Raw genomic sequence first — 15,496 nt, 5'->3', positions numbered from 1 at the left:
AGAGGCCCGCTGACCCCCATGTGCTCCGGCCGTGGAGAAAGCAGTGCATGTGTATGCTTTGGGGGGTGTTATGCACACAGTGTACTTTCCTTTTGCCAGAACCAGTGGTTCTCTCACCCAGAGGATACCAGCCAAGTCTGGAGGCGTCTTTGGTAGTCGCGGACAGGGCAGGAGAGGAAGGAGGGGGAGATGATGCTACTGACATCTAGTGGGTAGAAAACGGGAATATTCTCAACATCCCACAATGCACAGGACAGCCCGCTACAGAGAAGTGTTGTTGTTGCTCAGTCACTTAGTCATGTCCAGCTCTTTGAGACCCCAGGAACTGTTTCCCGCTAGGCTCCTCTGTCCATGGGATTTCCCAGGCAAGAATACTGGAGTGGTTTGCAATTTCCTTCTCCAGGGGATCTTCCCCACCCAGGGATCAAACCCGTGTCTCCTGCATTGGCAGGCAGGTTCTTTACCCCTGAGTCACCAGCGAAGCCCTCCAAAGAATTATCTGATGCAACATGCCAGCCCAAGTGGAAAAACCCTTAGTTCAGTTCAGTTCATTTCAGTTGCTCAGTCATGTCCAACTCTTTGCAACCCCATGTACACCAGGCTTCTCTGTCCATCATCAACTGGAGAAACCCTGGTCCCACCTAAAGAAGCATCTTAGCCAGCTAAAGAATCATTCCACAGTCAGTTAAGTCACCTGTGAGAACCGGTAATGTAGTCTCCCATAAAAGTGGTACTTTGGTTCATTTTCCAGAAGGAATCATGTCAGAGGCCAGCCTGCTAACGGGCCGCCGTGTGTAGTGTTTCTTCAGAGTGGTGCTCCCTTTGGGATGTGAGCCCAGACAGCTTTTAGTCTGAGCAGTGGGAAGAGCCTTCCCTATCACTCTCAGATGAGGAGAGCCAAGATGCCAAAACAGGAAGTTATTTCTCTCCACCCGGTGCTGGGCGCTCTCAGAAGAGACTCTTGCCAGCCTGCATGGAGTGGTGTGCTTGGCACTTTTATAAAAATGAAGATTATCAAGTTGAATTAGCTGGCGAGTCAGATGTTTCCCTTGCCAGGAAATGAAAAGATGGCTTCTTTTCAGGTATTCTTGATCCTTTAAAGCGGAGCACAACAGCAGGCTGTGTACACCCTGAGCTTTCCCCTGTCCCTTCCCCCCATTCCTGAGCAGAGAGCTGAACTAAGCCGGGATGATCCCAGGCTCCTTGGCCCCATGTGATGTAGGAAGAAGCTTGTTAGCAGCCCCAGGACTGGCTGAAGAGGCCACCCAGGAGGATGGGACCCTGGGGCACAGGGGCCTGGCTGCTACGGTGTCTGTGCCCTGGGTCTCTGCAGTGGCTGGGCTCTGGGGAGGCGGGAAGGGTGGCTCGCACCTGTTGCAGAAGCCCCATGACAGCCATGTGGGGCTCCGTTCGTGTTCAGGTCTGTTTTGTAGAAAGGCTGGATGCCTTCCCTGAGTCTCCTCTATTTCACATACTGGACAACAGGCCCCACACTTCCAGACAAGTGTGGACTCAGTGCGGCGCCATTCGACTGAGTGTTTGCACTTCCTTTCTGTCTGTGTAAACGTTGTCAGGACCCTCACCTCCTGGAAAGTCTTCAGTTGGTTTCATGAAAATAACCTTGTTTGAACGGATCCTTCATGTCTAAATGAGGTTGTGAGCAGAGACTTAACCTTCTTGTACCACCTATCAGGGTTTCCCAGGTGGCTCAGTGGTAAAGAATCTACCTGCAGTGCAGGAGACATGGGTGATGTAGGTTCAGTCTCCTGGTCAGGAAGATCCCTTGGAGCAGGAAATGGCAACCCCCTCCAGTATTCTTGCCTGGAGAATCCCATGGACAGAGGGGCCTGGCGGGCTATAGTCCATGGAGTCACTACAGAGTCGGACGTGACTTAAGGACTAAACAATATCTACTCCTATCCATGAGTAGATTAACCATACATTAGTGGTTTACCCTTTCACAGAAAGACCTCTCCAAGGAAAAAGAGAAATCCTTTCCTTCTAAGAAATAATTTAAGGGAAATTCTAAGAGCTTTGTATTTGGTCATGATGTTAATTTTTTAAATTTATTTTTAATTGAAAGATAATTGCTTTACAATATTGCTTTGATTTCTGCCATGCATCAACATGAATTAACCATAGGTGTACATCTGTGCCCTCCCTCTTGAACCTCCCTCTCTCCTCCCCCTCTTTCCCACCCCTGTAGGTTGTTACAGAGCCCTGCTTTGAGTGCCCAGTCAAAACAGCAAATTTCCACTGGCTCTCTATTTTACACATGCTAGTGTGTATGCTTTTCATGTCAGTGTACGTCAAGGCTGTATATTGTCACTGCTTATTTAACGTATATGCAGAGTACATCATGAGAAACGCTGGACTGGAAGAAACACAAGCTGGAATCAAGATTGCCGGGATAAATAGCAATAACCTCAGATATGCAGATGACACCACCCTTATGGCAGAAAGCAAAGAATAACTAAAGAGCCTCTTGATGAATGTGAAAGAGGACAGTGAAAAAATTGGCTTAAAACTCAACATTCAGAAAACGAAGATCATGGCATCTGGTCCCATCACTTCATGGGAAATAGATGGGTAAACAGTGGAAACAGTGGCAGACTTTATTTTGGGGGGGGGGGCTCCAAAATCGCTGCAAATGGTGATTGCAGCCATGAAATTAAAAGACGCTTGCTCCTTGGAAGAAAAGTGATGACCAACCTAGATAGCATATTAAAAAGCAGAGATATTGCTTTGCTAACAAAGGTCCATATAGTCAAGGCTATGGTTTTTCCAGTAGTCATGTATGGATGTGAGAGTTGGACTATAAAGAAAGCTGAGCACCGAAGAATTGATGCTTTTGAACTGTAGTGTTGGAAAAGACTCTTGAGAGTCCCTTGGACTGCAAAGAGATCCAACCAGTCCATCCTAAAGGAGATCTGTCCTGGGTGTTCATTAGAAGGACTGATGCTGAAGCTGAAATTCCAATACTTTGGCCACCTGATACGAAGAACTAACTCATTAGAAAAGACCCTGATGCTGGGAAAGATTGAAGGCAGGAGGAGAAGGGGATGACAGAGGATGAGATGGTTGGATGGCATCACCAACTCCATGGACATGAGTTTGAGTAAGCTCCAGGAGTTGGTGATGGACAGGGAGGCCTGGTGTGCTGCAGTCCATGGGGTTGCAAAGAGTCAGACACAACTGAGCAACTGAACTGAACTGAATGCTTTCATGGGCATGATGTTAATTGATGCTGAGTGGTCCTCAGGATAGCTGGACAGATGGGGGTTTTGGCAGACATGGGTTTGGAGGAGAACTATGCTTACAGCATCTCCATGGCTGTACTGCCAGCTTTCTCAAGCTGCTTCACTTCCGGGAGAGGTTGGTACTCTGGTTCTGTCCAGTGGTCATTTGACTGGAAGGTGTTGGCATGGGTGTTATTCCTGACCTGTCATGTCGAATCATAGTATCCCATGTACCGTGGCATTTCTTGGGACCATAGGTTTAGCTGTCACCACACGATGCTGTTGACTGCTTCTGTGGACGTGAGCTTGTGCTGCCCTGAGTGACTCACCATCCGTGTGCCCAGGCCCCGAGGTGACAAGCGATAAAAGCTCAGCCGCTTTCCCGGCCTGGGACCCAGATGTCGGCTTCGCCCAGAGGGTGTTAGCTGGGAGGAAGGTCCCAGAACTGTGTCCCCAAGGAGACAGATGCTGAAAAGATATTTCCACGCCCTTGATTTTCTTACATTCAGTAATATTTTCCCGATCAGATGTAGGCCTGCCTGATTTGAAGCATTTCAAGAATCCTAGAGGTGGGTAACAGATACACTCATCTTGAACTTCGGTAGATTCCAGAAAGCAGCCTTGCAGCAGCGTCCCCACAGCAGCCGCATCTGTGGGCAGTATGTCTTTCTCATCCTCCCATGACCGCCCCCGCATCCCTCCTCTGGTACTCTGCAAGGTGGAAAAGTTACCTGTTTTAGAAGTTACTTGAATTTCTTTAAATTTTGCTATGATTTAACCACAGGTGATTTTGTGTACTTAGGCACTACCTGCGTTCCATTTTTCTGTGACTTATTCGTCCAAATCCTCCCCCCACCTTTTTTTTTCCTTTTGGGTTATTGTCTTGATTTTTAGGCATTCTTTGGGCTTCCCAGGTGGTTCAGTGGTAACAAACTCACCTGCAGTGCAGGAGACACAGGAGATGTGTTGGATCCCTAGGTTGGGAAGATCCCCTGGAGCAGGGACTGGCTACCACTCCAGTGTTCTTGCTTGGAGAATCTCATGGACAGAGGAGCCTGAAGGAGCCTGATGGTCTGCAATCCATGGGGTGACAAAGAGTCAGACACAACTGAAGCAACTCAACACACACACATGTAGGAGTTCTTCTTGGTTTCTAGTTACTAAGCAATTGTCGGATATTCTAGAATTTTCTCCTACTCTATCATTTGCTTGTAACTTTAGTATAACATATATCATAGTGTGGAACTTTTAACTGGGGAGAAGTCTGATCCATCAGGGTTCTCTGTTGGAGTTTCTGGGATTCTTGAAATGCTGAAAAAGGCTTACCTGTCCCAAGGCCATAGAAATATTTTCATGTCTTCTATTGACATTATACTTATAGTTTTACATTTGGATCTTCAGAGTACTTGGGATTTGTTTTTATGTGTCACTAAACTAGGAATTTAACTTTATTTTTTTTTCAAACAAGCCCCCTTGATTTGAAATGACATCTTCCTTAATTTAAAATCCCCCCGCTTTCCGGCATCTGCGTCTGGACCTTTAGGTTTTCTCCGCTGGTTGAACCAGGGCTCAGAGCAGGGGAAGAGGTAGGGTGGCCAGGCCTCTGCCCGCAGTTCTCTGCCCCTGCAGCACATGGGCTCCCCTCCTTTTCTCACATGTCCCATCACCCGCTCTGGCCTTGGAGTGCTTTCTCTTCCTCCTGTTCGTCTCCCAACAACCCCAGCCCCACTCAGGACTGCATCCTCTCATCCAGCAGCATCCTTGGTGCCCTGCCCACTCAGGGCACGTGCCATGCACCCCGGTTTGGCAGGGAGTCTGCGTCCCTCTCCACATGACTGGTCTCTGCAGCCAGGGGTCATGTCTGATTCATCTTTGCATCTGCATTATCTGTTAGGGAGCCTGGTGACAGACAATTTGTAAACTAAAGTTTGTTGAATGCATGAACAAGATAAAAAAGACAGCTGTCCTTCTAAAGACTTCAACTTTATCACACAGAGAGGCTTCAGACTTCAAGAATAAACAAGGTTCATTACTGGATAAAGTCTACAATAGGTGTTAGTCTAAGGACCCATTGTTCTGGGCTAAGAAGCAGAATATGCACGAAACTAACAATTTATGCACTGACTATCCCACTGGTTTCCCCCAAACGAATCACAAGTGTCACCTAATTGTGTTTACTGCAGACGGGGCCTGTTTTGACCTGTGACTAGGAACTTCTGACGTGTTTGAGTCTGTATCTGCATTGAATTGCTTGGGCCCAGGCCAGATAAATACATGTCTGTGGACAGTTTCCAGTCAAAGCTGTGGTTTTTCCAGTGGTCATGTACGGATGTGAGAGTTGGACTATAAAGAAAGCTGAGCACCAAAGAATTCATGCTTTTGAACTGTGGTATTGAAAAAGACTCTTGAGAGTCCCTTTGGACTGCAAGGAGATCCAACAAGTCCATCCTAAAGGAAATCAGTCCTGAGTGTTCATTGGAAGGACTGATGCTGAAGCTGAAACTCCAATACTTTGGCCACCTGTTGAGAAGAACTGACTCATTGGAAAAGACCCTGATGCTGGGAAAGATTGAAAGTGGGAGGAGAAGGGGACGACAGAGGATGAGATGGTTGGATGGCATCACCGACTCAATGGACATGAGTTTGAGTAAGCTCCAGGTGTTGGTGATGGAGAGCAAGGCCTGGTGTGTTTGCTGTCCATGGGGTCGCAAAGAGTCGGACATGACTGAGCGACTGAGCTGAACTGGACTGAACTGAGACAGTTGAACACATCCCTGAAGATAACTATAAAATCCAAGTTCAGAAACCCTTTGAATAGTCAATAAAGCATTGGTGTCTTGTAACTAATATGCATTTCTGAGTTTCACTTTTCTGTAACAGTTAGAATACAGCCATCACTAAAAGCATAGCTGAGATATTTGGGAAAAGCCATTTATGTTCCCGTCAGGTGCCTGCCTCCTGACTTCAGCTCTCTTTTCTGCTCCTCCTCTTCTACACCCAGGTTCCTCCTTCTCTGACCTTGAACTCGTAGATGATTCCTCCACAGAGGGAGTGGGGATGAAAGGGTAGGAGGTGAACAGATTGATCCCAAGTGTTCCCCATGCACATAACGTCACCTTCTCCTGTCCTATTGCTGCTGTATTTCCCACCGAAGTGAGGAAGGTCAGTGTGAGAAGTTCCCACAGATAGAATCTGCAGTCCTCTTGAGCTCAGCACCTTCCCTGTCTGTCATAAACTTTGAGTCAACGAGACGTGTTCTTTTTTTCTGTGCCTTCTATAGTCTGGTTTGATCCCAGGTGGTGCCGTTGGTAAAGAATCCACCTGCCAACGCAGGGGAACACAGGAGATGTGGGTTTGATCCCTGGGTCAGGAAGATCAAGTTGATCATTTCCCTTGCTCAGATGCTTTTATATTTGGATAAGTCTGCTGTATCACATCTGAAGCCTGATATTCAAGGAGTAAATAGAGTAGGAGGCTGGCCCCTGCCCATGTGGACAAGGGGAGGTTTCACACAGTGGGTACAGGTTGGTCTGTCTGCGCACACTCACAGGAGATTGAAATTAACTAGATTTCCCACGTCTTCTACTCTCAGAGAGGACACTGGCTAAGTTGTTAGAAGCTGGGTGCTCAGGGACGCCAAGAGCCCCTCTCCACAGATGTTCCTCCAGAAAATGTGACAGCGCCTTCTATGGCAGGCTTCCCGCCAGGTTCCCCAGGCTAGCGGGGGCGGGAGGGGGAGGTGGTGCTGCAGGCCCCCACGGCTCCAGCCAGCTTCCCTGAGGACGGTCCCTGAGGCAGAGGACCTGGAGTGATGCAGGCTATTTCCTGTCTCACACTCCCTGGGGACCCTCGTCACTTTAATGCTTACAGATTGTTTTATTATTTTAAAACAGTCGCTAGTTGCTTTGGGGAACTCTCAGACTTCTCATTAGGCTTAAGTTTATGCCAGAGGGGGATGAAACAAACAAAAATGCAATGTGATAACAGACACTTGGAAGGAAACTATAGTTAAGTTGCCCCATCTCTCAGGAGAGCTTCTCTGGCTCGCTTGGGGACATTAGTGCTTTTACAGAAATATCAGCCAGCTCTCAGAACTCCCCCAGGGCCGGGCCTGGCCTTGTGTCTCTGAGGGCCCATCTGGGGAGATGGAGGGGCTGCAGAAGACTCAGACCCAAAACCTGAAAGGCAGACCTAGGGTCATGTTTCCTGGGGCCCTGGGGTCAGGTCTTTTGACCTGCGGGTACACAGGCAGATTAAGGATGAACCCCTGCTGCTGCTGCTGCTGCTGCTAAGTCGCTTCAGTCGTGTCCGACTTTGTGCGACCCCAGAGACGGAAGCCCACCAGGCTCCCCCATCCCTGGGATTCTCCAGGCAAGAACACTGGAGTGGGTTGCCATTTCCTTCTCCAATGCATGAAAGTGAAAAGTGAAAGTGAAGTCATTCAGTCGTGTCCGACTCTTCACGACCGCATGGACTGCAGCCTACCAGGCTCCTCCATCCATGGGGTTCTCCAGGCAAGAGTACTGGAGTGGGGTGCCATTGCCTTCTCCTAGCAAAGATTAGTTCAGATTAAGAACCTGATTCCCAGGGCAGTGCTAGATCCTTTCCAGGCCAGACAGGGAAGAGTTTGTCTCTGTTTCAATACTTTTTATCATGTGTTCTCCATGGTGTGAGGCCTGCTTTCAACCTGATTTGTTGTTCAGTTGCTCAGTCATGCCTGACTCTGCGACCCCATGGACTGTAACCCACTGGGCTCTTCTGTCCACGGGATGCTCCAGGCAGGAATACTGGAGTGGGTTGCCATTTCCTTCTCCATTCAACCTGATGGGTCTATTGTTTATTTGCAAAGCAAAACCAAATTTATATTTATTCACACCCAGCTTCTGAATCTGCACAATGTAAGTGATGTAGTTCATTGTAGAGTCTCTGAATGAATGATTTAAGTCATGTTTCCATCAACTGAGGATAACTTCAATCTCAAATATGAGAAACCCAGGTAAACAATTATAATTTAACTGATTTACTTCCCTGGTGGCTCAGATGGTAAAGAGTCTGCCTGCAGTGCAGGAGACCTGGGTTCAATCCCTCGGTTGGGAAGATCCCTGAAGGAAGGCATGGCAAGCAGTGTTCTTGCCTGGAGAATTTCATGGACAGAGGAGCCTGGGAAGCTACAGTCCATGGGGTCACAAAGAGTCAGACACTGAGTGACTAACACTTTCACTCTGTTTCTTAGGTTGATCCCAATGTACTTTATATTCTTTATACTTTATAAACAAAAACTTTCCAGTGAACATATATTCTGCAGTATCTGCAGTGCCATGCTCACAGGCAGGGGAGAAAATCAGATGCCACATTAAGGAATTCCCTAGTAATAGCACAGTGTTTTTCCAGACTGACTGTGTTTCTAATTTTTCTCTAGAGTGTGGAATTGCACAGTATGATTTGGTGTTCAGAGTCTAACTTGTTGGGCTTGAACTCACATCTAGCTCAACTGATTCCTAATTCCAATTCCTGATTCCTTAGAGGCCCCTCCCTCAGTTTCTCCATCCTATAAAATGGGCTGGTGCTCGTGACTTTTACCTGAGTTCTGTGGATTAAGAACTGTTCCTCTCCCCGTCTGTCGAAGTCACCATTCACTGTCCCCATAGTCAGCAGCAGCAGATCTGGTTGTGGGAAGTGTGCTCAGAGCTCACCGTGCATACCGTCAGTGGTGGAGGGAGGTGTTCACTGTTCACTGCCGGCCTCGGTAGTGGTGTGAGGCACACACAGTGCCACGTGGATGGTCACTGCGGGGAGCGGAGGGCCCAGCTGACCCTGTCCTCCTTCTCCCACAGGAAAGTGGCAGATGCATGACGGCCTCCTGAACATCACCAAGGTGTCCTTCTCAGACCGAGGGAGATACACGTGCATGGCCTCCAACGTGCACGGTTCTGTGAACAACACGGTGACGCTGCGGGTGGTCTTCACGTCGGGCGACATGGGTGTGTACTACATGGTGGTGTGCCTGGTGGCCTTCGCCGTCGTGCTGGTGCTCAACGTCACCCGCCTCTGCATGATGAGCAGCCACCTGAAGAAGACCGAGAAGGCCATCAACGAGTTCTTCCGCACGGAGGGCGCTGAGAAGCTGCAGAAGGCCTTCGAGATCGCTAAGCGCATCCCAATCATCACCTCAGCCAAGACGCTGGAGCTGGCCAAGGTCACGCAGTTCAAGACAATGGAGTTCGCCCGCTACATCGAGGAGCTAGCACGCAGTGTGCCGCTGCCCCCACTCATCATGAACTGCAGGACCATCGTGGAGGAGCTCATGGAAGTGGTGGGCCTGGATGAGCATGGCCACCAGAACTTCGTGCGCCACACGCCTGAGGGCCAGGAGGCCGCAGCCGCTGATGGGGACGAGGTCTACACCATCCCCGACGCCGACTCTGATGCCTCGTCGCTGCACGAGCAGCCCCAGCAGATCGCTATCGAGGTGTCTGTGCACCCCCCAGCCCACCGGGAGCCCTCAGACGACCGGGCCGCCGGGGCCCTCGAGGCCAGAGACGAGGAGGAGGACACCGAGCCGTCGGCCGAGCACTCCCCGGAGTCCGCGGCGCCCTCCACCGAGGTCACGTCAGCAGCGCTGACCTCCGAGGAACCAACGCCCGTCGAGGTGCCGGACCACGTCCTGCCGCCTGGTCTGCTAGAGGCCGCGGAGCCAGCCAGGCCGCGGGACGGAAGCACCCATGTCGTCTATGAAAGCCATGTCTAACAGTGTACCCCCCAACCCTGAAGCTATGCACACCCCGAGATTCAGGGCCACCCCTCGGGACAGATGCAGGCCGCCCTCGCCGCTAAGCCTTACCGGAGACGCCAGTCGTAGGTAGGAGTCTGGCCCCGCACGCACGCACGTATGAGTCAGGCCCCTGCACGCACGCCCCAGTCGACCCCCAGCCAAGGGGGATGCGAGCATCGTCGGGGAGCGGGGTGGTGACCTTGGGCAGGTGTCTGTCCACATGACACGAACCTCAGAGGCTCTTCTCCGCCAGATAACCTTAACCGCTGCTGCCCTTTTGGCAGAGAACACTGACTGTCAGAGACTCTGAGTTCACAGCCCTGCCTGGGGCACAGGGCGCCGCTCTTCTTTTGAAAAATGGGTCTGCTAAGGGAGCAGCTGTAGTCCATCCCTCCGCGGCTCTGTTGCACTTTCTTCTCAGTTTTGCCCCATCACTGTCGCTTTATAACCCAGGCGTTGTGACTTGAATGCTGACCGTTCCTGCGGGTCTGTTCCCTTGGCCACTCTGTCCTTATTCCCGCCCCCTACCTCCACCGTCTAACGCACACCCCAGACTTTTACCTCCCAGGCTTTGGTGTCAGGGCTGGTTCCCACGAGTCATCTTAACATTCCAAAGCAGCTAGCTACCAGCCTCCTGATGTTTGTCGTTTCCCAGGCCTGTCTCCATCGTTGCTTTTTTTGTTCGTTCGTTTCCAGTGAAGCTGCTGTGGTGAAACTGAGAGAAGAAAAAAAATAAAACCTTGCCCAGGAATAGCACTTTAATAGCCAAATAAAAATAGGTTTACCCGTCCCATTCTGAGAGCCTTTGGGTGAGCTCAGCTGAGGTTGGAGGGAGACCATGAACTTGAATCTGCCCAGACTGCCCGTGGAAAGCCCTGTTCTTATGTCTAAGCAGTGTCCCCCTCCAAGCCAGCTGCTGCTTCATCTGGAAGGTGTATCACCTCCAGAGACAGAGGCGCCTGAGGAATCTGTTTAAGTGGGGAGCGTGGGGCTCCCGCCACGCTGCCATGGACCACGGATGTCAGGGGACCCCAATGCTTGGGTTAGGGCAGCAAGCGTGAGGGTCCTGGGGGTCGCCCCACCAGGCCCACTCCTGTTAACTGCATGGCTGACTTGTCCATCCTTGAAGGGGGCAGAGACAGGTTAGGATAATGGCATCATCATGCCAGCGTTCTTGAATTCATTTTTAGCCCCCAAAGAAGGCAGCTGTATGTGAGGCCAGAGTGATGTTCTAGAAAGAAGCCGAAGCTAGTTGCCTCAGGCCCACACCTCACTGGCCTGTGCTGGTAACCACTGTGGGCTTTGTGCAAGTGGGGGGCACCCCACGCACTCCCCGGCTCCATCTAAGTGCTTCCCTTGCCCACATTACCAAACCAGCATCATCACCCTGCCCTTCTCCACAATTGCTTTCAGGTTTCCACTGTCCTCTGTGGTTCTTCTAACATTTTTTATGCTGAAAATCAGTACTGTTGCAAATTCAAGGAACCAGCTTACAAAACTCAAAGCTTTTTAAGACAGTTGTGGATCTTCTGCCCCCAAAAGCATTAGAGCAACGTCCGCAGTTTAGATGTAACCATGAAAAGGAGAGGTATAATTTCCTTGCCATTTATGAGCAGGAGTGCCATAACCTTGAGGTCGTCATGAGTGTCATGGCCACGTCATGGGTCCACAAAAGTCCCTTGGGCTGCACGGTTGGTGAACAGACCCAAGGCTTAGTCCTCACGTCCTCACTGTCTGCGTGAGTGAGACTTCACCGCGTCCCTGGGTTGAATCTTTCTCGTCTGCCAAACACGGAGGTGGTACTTGGGTCCCCAGATCCCACCTGGTTCTGACATTTAGAGTTTTGTGGAAAGTTTGTCATCTCCCATGATGGCCCCCCTTACACGAGACAAGGAGTCTTAGGAGCAGAAATGGGCCTGTGATGTTATTAGATGCTTTTGCTGCCAACTTTTTCAGGAAACTCATCTGGGTCTGGAGCTGAGAACAGAGGACTTGGCTTCAGTGGCTTTTCTATGTAGAGATAACTGATGTGAAAGGTGGTCTGACACACACACAGTTGGGTCAGATTCCTCTTGGCCTCAGATGACCCATTGCCATCAGTTTGGAGTGTCTTGGGTGGTCACCTAAAACATGAGAAGTGAACAGTCCAGAGAAACCTTGACCCCCGCATGGGCTCCCTGGACAAAGGTTTTCTGTATTTGGCCTGTGGAGAAGTTTAATCATATGTCTTAGAATGTAAACATTTTTCCACTTGTGGAGGTCAGCAGATCCTTACCATGGATCTGTGCACCCAAAGCCACAATAGGGGGTCCCCAAATAAACTTTTTCCCATTCCGTCCCCTTCTCCCTCCACCGAAACCCACATACAGGTTTCCACGTGGAAATGACAGGAGAAGGCATCTCCCACCTGGATGTCGGATACAGATAGTTAAACACAGGCAGATTTTTCTTAAAGCAGGAGCAGAACTGAGTGACCAAAGAATGTTTTCAGGTTGGTTTTAGCTTCTTTAGACTGGGGAGATTATGTAGATTTTTAAAATGTTCCCCTTTAAGGCATCAGAAAGCTCTTGATAGAATAATATTAATAGCCAACCAGAGATGAGGCTGGCTTACTACAAAGATGTCTCTGTCTCTTCTTGTTTATGCTATAGCTTCTTTACGAAATAGAAATGCTGTCCCACTAGAATACGGGACAGAGACAGTCTCATGACTTTCGCCTGGTTTTTCAAAGATAAATTGTTCAGCTTCATAGAAATTTATAGAAGTATGGCTACATATGGCTCTTTGGGGCAGTTTTGCAGCTTAACACTGAATCCCAAGCCATGTCCTTTGGGTCTTAGGTCATTCTTCTCAAAAGCAAGCAGTTTCTGGTTTCCAAGTCAGCTGGTCATATCTATAACAATTTTTTTCTTGAAGTTCTGAAAATGATTCAGATATGTGTGCATATTTAATTCACTGCAATGACCTATAAACTTGGATGGTATTTATTCTAAATGGGGGAAAAACAATTTTATATTGCAAATCTATGTAATTTATAATGGTTTTGTTTTATATATATTTTCATATCTTTAGGGCACATCTACTATTCTCATCTTTTTGTATATCATACTTGACAAAACGAGATACTAATACTTGACTAAATCTCTAGGAACCAAATGTGACATCTGTAACATATAGAAATCGCTCTAGAAACACCTGAATGTCCTCGCTCGTCCTGAGCATTACTGTACTGTCATTACACCCAGAATGATTGCTGATGGGCGTTTGTGTTTTTTTCCCCAAAGCCAAGGCCAAAAGTCCTGACCTCCCACACAGTGGAGTCTGGAATCCTTTGCTTCTTTATTGTGTGTTTCATTTTTAACTGTAGACATCTGTGTTGTTCAGACTTCCTTTGAAGGGCACATGTGATAAGAAAGCAGTTTGGTGGAGACTGGGCTTGAATGATGGCTATGTAGCTTATTCACTGGACTGATAACATTTCAAATATAATACATGGATTGTTACTTATTGGTAACCTTGAATCTGTTCAGCTCTTTAGCCCATGAAGAAAGCGTAAGGCAGAAAGAATGTTTGCCTGTTTTGAACAGATAGCCTCTAAATGTAGTGCCACCGACACAAACCAGCTCAACCCTAGAGACCCCAATCCCTGCTGGCTGAGGAGCTGTTTCAGAAAGGCAAACCAGCCCACCTGTATGTGCAGGTTGAATTTCAGTCTTATGCCAGGGCTTCCCTGGTGTCTCATACAGTAAAAAATCTGCCTACAACACGGGAGACCTGGGTTCAGTCCCTGGGTGGGGAAGATCCCCTGGAGAAGGGAATGGCAACCCACGCCAGTATTCTTGCCTGGGGAATCCCATGGACGGAGGACCCTAGCAGGCTTCAGTCCACGGGATCACAAAGAGGCAGACACGACTGTGTGACTGCCACTTTTACTTTTTCACCAGTGCTCAAACTCCTCACAGCCCCAGTCGTTCTGTGAACAGGGGTTTCGTCTCAGTGTTTCATTGGGTGAGAAAACACAGCATTTCACGTATCTTTCAGATACTCTGTTTTATACTCAGCACAGTTCAATGACTACCCAGTATCCATCTTCACACACCCTTTTTGCATTTCCTTTACGTCATAATCCCTGTTTCTGTTCTGGCTCTTTAGACTAATTCATTGGTACTCTTTAAATAGCCACCAAATCTCATTGTATAGTCACCCACATATTTTGATCTCTGTTGTTTCCAAGGTTGGGTGTCTCTAGTGGCTCAGCAGTAAAGAATCCACCTGCAATGCAGGAAATGCGAGTTTGATCCCTGGGTAGGGAAGATCCCCTGGAGAAGGGAATGGCAACCCACTCCAGTATTCTCACCTGGAGAATCCCATGGACAGAGGAGACTGGCGGGCTACAGGGGCAAAGAGTTGGATAAAACTTAGCAACTAAACCACCACCATCTTCAAGGTATTAGTCATTTTTACATTCACCTATTCATTGTAAAATCCTCTAGTAGATAACAAAGTTCATCTTCCTAATGACTTATAGGGTTTCTACAGTGATTAACAAGATCTGGATTAAACAAATCAGTGGTGGGGTGAAAAATCAAATATAATTGCTTATTTTGCTTTCTGAAAGACTGAGTGTCTGTTATGCAAGAAAATATCATATGACAGTGATAATGACCTTTAATTAAGACTTTTTCAGAGATGTCGTTTGTAAGAGGTCTAATGCTCAGAATGCCACCACCAAACTTAAAGCTCATAGAGAATGTAAAAATAAAGCAAATAGGTCTAAGAATATTCCTGCATAAATTGTTTTTATTTAATGAAGAATGTAAACCTTCAGTGTATCTCTCAGACACCCTGGCGCTGCTCACAGAAGGTGCTGCCACTTACCTTTGATGTGCTGTCCCTCTGGTTCTGAATGTCTGTTGTTAAAACTGGGAACTAAGATGGAAAAATGTATCTGGGTGGAAATGTCACTCCGTTGATTTGTGAGCTATAAATGTTCACCTTTTTAAAATAATTTAAATGTATAAACAAATGATTAATATTTAATTTGATATAGCAGCAAAAAAAAAAAAACATGTGAGCCATCCTGTACTTTGGTTGTTGCTTTAATAAAGGATTTGCACAGGTGTGCCGAGCGTGCCATGTCCCTGGTCAAGGCTGTGTGCATGTGGCCTGATTTACTTTTTACTTGTGTAAGAAGTACGTGGGCAGTGTGCATCCCTACCTTTTGCATCTGTGGCATATCTTAGGGGAAATGGGGTAAAGGAAGTAATTTTCATGTGAATCTACAAACTTTATCCAAAGTCAAAAATCTTAACTCTGTCCTAACGAACTTGATGGCCATTTATTTATATCAAGAGGGAATTTTAACATGTAACATCAAGCTTATTGCAGAAGATCCGCAACGACCAGGAGACTCACCCAAGAGAAGGTATTAGTTGCAGACCTCACGCAGAAACCTGAGAGCACTCAGTTCAGGCCAGATTGCTCT

At 48.1% G+C, this 15,496-nt stretch overlaps 1 protein-coding gene across 3 annotated transcripts in view; it reads left to right on the top strand.

Moving 5' to 3' along the window:
• MFAP3L (microfibril associated protein 3 like) overlaps positions 1 to 15,160 on the top strand; it is a 53,088-nt gene extending 37,928 nt beyond the window's left edge. For all 3 annotated transcript variants that reach the window (XM_070794362.1, XM_019965766.2, XM_070794361.1), the window contains exon 3: positions 9,074 to 15,160. In XM_070794362.1, coding sequence (XP_070650463.1) covers positions 9,074 to 9,987 — 914 coding nt within the window. In that variant the 3' untranslated portion in view covers positions 9,988 to 15,160. The remainder of the gene's footprint in view (positions 1 to 9,073) is intronic.
• Positions 15,161 to 15,496: the final 336 nt, after the last annotated feature.

This window comes from Bos indicus, chromosome 8 (genome assembly GCF_029378745.1).
Source record: "Bos indicus isolate NIAB-ARS_2022 breed Sahiwal x Tharparkar chromosome 8, NIAB-ARS_B.indTharparkar_mat_pri_1.0, whole genome shotgun sequence".
NCBI lineage: Eukaryota > Metazoa > Chordata > Mammalia > Artiodactyla > Bovidae > Bos > Bos indicus.
This window is presented reverse-complemented; position numbering and strand designations above follow the sequence as displayed.